The sequence below is a fragment of the Aotus nancymaae genome, unplaced genomic scaffold, assembly GCF_030222135.1.
Source record: "Aotus nancymaae isolate 86718 unplaced genomic scaffold, 86718_ANA_hifiasm-v0.15.2.pri h1tg000058l, whole genome shotgun sequence".
Lineage (NCBI taxonomy): Eukaryota > Metazoa > Chordata > Mammalia > Primates > Aotidae > Aotus > Aotus nancymaae.
Genome location: NW_026988472.1, coordinates 8,587,739 through 8,592,924, shown reverse-complemented (window position 1 = coordinate 8,592,924; position 5,186 = coordinate 8,587,739). Strand labels below are relative to the sequence as shown.

Here is a 5,186-nt window from a genome sequence, read left to right as displayed (position 1 = left end):
AACATTAAAGGAGAAAACGATCCCAATCTTATACAAAGTCTTCTAACGAACATATGATAAAAAGAACATTTTCCAATTTATATCATGTGGTAAAATTTTGAAAGTGAATGTGATAATGGCACAAAAATAAATGGCAATAAGAGATCAATCACACTCATGAAAATAGATGGAATATCCTCAAGAAAATATTAGCAAACTAAATTTAGCAATGTATGAACAAAACAACATATCAAGACCAAGATGGTCTTTCATTAAGGAATAAATTAGTGTCCTCCAGCATATTAATTCAAAGCATGGAAATCATATAATTATTTCGGTACATGTAGTAAAAAAGTGTCTGATAAACTCAAGCTGCATTCAAAATAAAACTTTTCAGATATCTATGAAGAGAAAGTTTCTTAACTGGATAAAGGGTATCTTTAAAAATAACTTTAATAAGTATCTTACTAAATTTTGAATATTGAAAGCTTTCCTTTTGAGATTGAGAAATAGTTTCCCTCGATGTTTCTTTTGGAGATCTTTTTTTTTTTTCCACTTTGTTGATAAAAATTTATTGCAGTTTGGCACCTAGAGTAATAACAACAGGAATAAAATGTAATTTCAAAAAGAGTTAAGATTTCTTCAGCAAAATAGATGATTCACATCTTCAAGTCCTTTTTGCAATCAGTTATTAATATTCTTTCCTCATTTCCATCTAAATGACTACAGCAATACAGTTTTTAGTTACTTGACATTTTTAAGCCTGTAACTACTAGGCTATGCATAGCCCATGTCCTAATCAGGCATTCATTGCTCCCAGGTCTCCAACTACTTGTACCTGCCTCCTCTTTCCTCCCAATCTCAAGGTTACTCTTATAACTAGTAAATACAAAAAGAACTTTTAAAGTGGCAAGGCATGGCCCACCCACAATTAGTCCAAGAGCAGTTCTCAGCCCTGCCTCACCTGGTTCTAGTTCAGCTGGCGGATGAGCTGATTGATGCGTTCACCCCGATAGCCAGGTGTGCCCATCTCCTTGAGGAAGCCCACTCTATTTTTGGTAGCATGACGGGCCACTGAGAGGTGGAAAGGGCTGAGGCTTGGGGTGGGTCATATGTGTAAGGGGTTGGGGGCAGGTACATGATATCTCCTGGAAATGCTTCCCCGGGAAGGCAATTTCATGAATGAGGTCTTCCAAGCAAATGACACCAAACTTCCCCAGGTGCTCCTCAATCACAGCGTTGTCTGTCAGAGGGATGGTCTTATTCTTGACCCTGGCTTGTCCACGTTTCAAAATGAGTTCCCGGACAGACTTCACATTTAGAAATCCCCAGGTCACATAAGGTTCCACTATGCGCAGCATTTTTAGGTTCTGGGGAGTGACTTTTACAAAGACACCACTAAAAATTTTCTTCAGGCGAAGTCTTGCAATGGTTCTCTGCACCAGTAAACTCACACCATCAATCCTTTCAATGCGTACGACAAAGGTCAAAGAATATTTATCTGGCAATTCCAAGGCGTGAGGCTTCACTTCTAGTCGTCTGACACGCACCTTGTCACGCGTCTGCCACCAGGAATCATGTAGGAATGATTCCAATCGCTTAAACCTGGGCCCTTTTCCTTTCCTCTCCTTCTTTGCCAAAAGTGCCTGCTTTGCCTGAGTGGCTTTGAGGGCTTGATAAGCCTTCCTCTTTTTCAGGAGATTTTCTGGAACCAAAGGGATTTTTCTTTGCTCTTGCTCTGCCATCTTTCCGGTGTAACAGCTCTCTTTTGGAGATCTTAATTTATTCAGTATGGCAAGAATAATAAAAATATAAGGATTACAAATGAAGAAGCAAATCTGTCATTGCTGATAGGTGATTTGATTATGGACTAGAAACCCCGAAATAACTTACACATAGTGTTTTAGACAAAAGTATCACTACTAAATTATATATATATATATATATGGATATACATACAAACACACATATAAGATTTACAAACCAATGCATAAACAAAAGAGTGATGGAGATTGAGTAAATTAAAATATACTAACAATAATGCTCTCAGAAATCAGCATGGGTCTAATCAAAAGATAGAAACTACATAGCAGGTTAAACAGGATAAGTTTAATACAAATAATTATTCAGCTATGATCAAGAGTAACTATGAGATTTATGGAACCTTGATATGACATCATAGGACTAGGGGAAAGTATGCAAGGAAGGAAACACTTGGAAGGATCCCTCATGGCATAACGTTGTAGTTCAGTCCACTGGATGGTAGAGAAGTTGTCTGGTTAGCCAGGCTGGTGCTGGTTTACGGTCCCTGGACAAGCAGAAGGCAGTCCTCGCAGTACAAGCAGGGAGGTGATGATCAGCAACTGGGTGGCTTGGGTGTAGATGGGTGGGCAGAGAGGGTGGGACCCCTCGACGCAGTAGGTGCACCGTACTGCACATGAGATGTGTGAAAGGCTTGCAGCTCAGTGTGGATGCTCCAGGCCACAAGCGGGCTATTTGCTGGGGTCTGCATGGGGAATCAGAGCTCTGGTCTAGGAGAGAGGCCTTCACGCCCATAGGCACAGGTGAGAGGCCTTGGGGCCTGGGAGTGGTGGCAGGCATTGTGCTGTTGCTGCTGTGGGAAGGAAGCCTCAGGGGCTCTGGTTTCTGTGTTAAGAAGACTGCAGACAGATCATTGCCAGATGGAGCCTGCATGGTCACAGAGGGACCCTGAGTTCTGGGCCAGTGGTTGTGGCATAGCTCCACCTGATGGCCTCACTCACACTCACCCTGCCTCTGCTGGAAATGAAATACTCTAGGCTCATTAAACAGTAAAGGAGAAAATGATCCCAATCTTATATAAAGTCTTCTAAGGAACATATGACAAAAAGAACATTGTCCAATTGATATGTGGCAAAATTTTGAAAGTGAATATGATGATGGACACAAAAATAAAAGGCAATAAGAGATCAATCATACTCATGTGTGTTCCTAAATGGGCCTTCAGTGTTCCTCCACGGGCCTCTAAGAAGGCTCACTTTCATTGTGCTCACTTGAAAGGAGAAACGCTTAATGGAACCACGTTGTTTATCAAACAGCATATATGGAAGGATGCAGTCCAAGTGGAGAAGCAATAAATTGATAATGGATAAAGGGCATAGGATAAATCTTACACAGTAAAGGCCTAAAATGGAAAAAAACCTATAAGGCTTTTTTTTATTTTAAGAGATACTCCTGTTGTAAGTTGGATTGTGGCCCTCCCCACCACCATTCATATGTTAAAGTTGTAACACCTAGTACCTCAGAATGTGGCCTTATTTGGAGATGGAGTCATTGCAGGTGTAATTAGCAAGATGAGGTCATTAAGACGGACCCTACGCCAGTACGACCAGTGTCCTCGTAAAAAGGTGAAATTTGGACACGGAGACAGAGACACATAGAGGAAAGGCCCCAAGAAGAGACATGCAAAGAAGACAGCCATCTACAAGCCAGGGAGGGAGGTCTCAAACAGATCCTTCCGTCATAACCTTTAGAAAGAACCAAGTCTGCTGACACCTTGATTTGGACGTTTAGCCCCCAGAACTGTGAGACAATATACTTGGGTTGTTTGAGACAACCAGTTGTGGTACTTTGTTACGGCAGCCATAGCAAATGAATGGATTCTGGTACCGAGAAGTGGGGTGCTGCTGTAACAAACACCTAGAAATATGCACATGACTTTGGGTAATACTAGACCAGGGTGGGCTCCTAAGTCCAAGGACTAGTGTTGTTATCCAAAGGGGACATTTGGACGCAGGCAGGCATACACACAGGGAGAATGGCACGTGAAGAATGGGGTTAAGCTGCCACAAGGCAAGGAACCACCAGAAGCTAGGAGAGAGGCATGGGACAGAGTCTTCCTCACAGCCTTCAGGAGGAACCCACCCTGCCGACACCTTGATCCTGAACATGTAGCTTCCAGAACTGCAAAAGGATAAATCTCTGTTTTCTAAGCCACCCAGGGTGTGGTTCTTTGTTACAGCAGCCCGTGCCAACTAATACAGATTCTAATAAATGATAACTTCAATTCATAGAGAGATACAGTGTGTTCACTGACTGTGAAACTTAATGTTGTAATAGCATCAGTTCTCCCTGAATAATTTTAAATATTAGATATGACCACAAACGAAATCCCAAGCAAGCAATCATTTTTGTGTGGCAGTTGACAAGGTGATTCTAACTACGATACAGTGATGCAGTAGGCAAAGAATTCCAAAGATTAAGAAAAGGGTAGGAGGAGTTTTACTAGTACAGGCAGTCCTCGCTTTGCACCTAGTGGAGGACCAGGCAAATGACCATGCAAACTGAAACCATACCACGCGATCTCAATAACCATAGGAAAAGTCTCAAGTATCTATGGAGATCCTTTAATATGAAGGGTTTTTGCTGTGTTCATAGCATTGCTTCAAAATACTCTGATGCTGGAAACAATACAAATATTCCTCATTATAAGAAGTGGTTAATATATTCTGGAATGTTCATAGAATGAAATATATACAGCAATGAAAAATAAGGAAATTATGGCTATTAGCATCAAGATAAATGACCCTCATTAGAGTGAGCAAAAGTTTCAAATCGAAAGAAGTTAACAGTATTATTGCATGTTCAAAAGTTTAAGAACAGACAAAACTATCATGCTTAGGGGAGCAAATTAAGATGGTAAAAAGTAGAGAGTTTTACAAAAGTCAGGAGGGAGTACATGTAGATTTGATTGAATGGGATGTGCTCAGGAAGGGACATACTAGTGGTTTGTAAATAACAGGAAGTATTCTGTTCTCTAAACTAGGTAGTGTTTACCCAACTGTGTGCCCTATAGTTACTGTTTTAAGTGCGCATATAATTTATATGTTACGTTGCTGACACATATTTTATAATATGGTTAAAATAAAAATGAAGACAGACTTAGAAGGAGCAGCCAGTGTGAAGAGACCTCACGAAGCCCCTGAAGGCTGTAAAGTTCTATTTCTTGACAGACACACGCTTGTGTATCTCTATTAACATATATGTGTGTAATACACTCCTTTATATTGCATGATAAAAATCTCCTGATATCCATATGCTTGTTTCTTGCATGTTTTCTTCTACGAATCATGAGAGAGGCTGCTAAATGTTTGAAAAACAATGTACTCTTCAGCGCAACAGAATGAATTGGAAGAATTTTCAATATCCTCTCTTCAGTTTGGGCTGTT

The 5,186-nt window shown here is 40.6% G+C and overlaps 1 protein-coding gene across 1 annotated transcript; it reads right to left on the bottom strand.

Moving 5' to 3' along the window:
* Positions 1 to 535: 535 nt before the first annotated feature.
* Positions 536 to 1,724, bottom strand: LOC135269940 (ribosomal protein uL30-like). The gene is made up of 3 exons (XM_064364601.1): positions 1,120 to 1,724; positions 944 to 1,082; positions 536 to 567 (listed from the first exon to the last, which is right to left on the bottom strand). The coding sequence occupies exons 1-2, from the start codon at positions 1,722 to 1,724 to the stop codon at positions 950 to 952; spliced, it is 738 nt and encodes a 245-aa protein (XP_064220671.1). The 3' UTR covers positions 536 to 567; positions 944 to 949.
* Positions 1,725 to 5,186: the final 3,462 nt, after the last annotated feature.

Coding starts and splice junctions, on each gene's coding strand:
- LOC135269940 (XM_064364601.1), bottom strand. CDS start 1,724: ATGGCAGAGCAAGAGCAAAGAAAAATCCCTTTGGTTCCAGAAAATCTC. Junction 1,083..1,119: donor AAGCATTTCCAGGAGATATC/ATGTACCTGCCC, acceptor CATATGACCCAC/CCCAAGCCTCAGCCCTTTCC.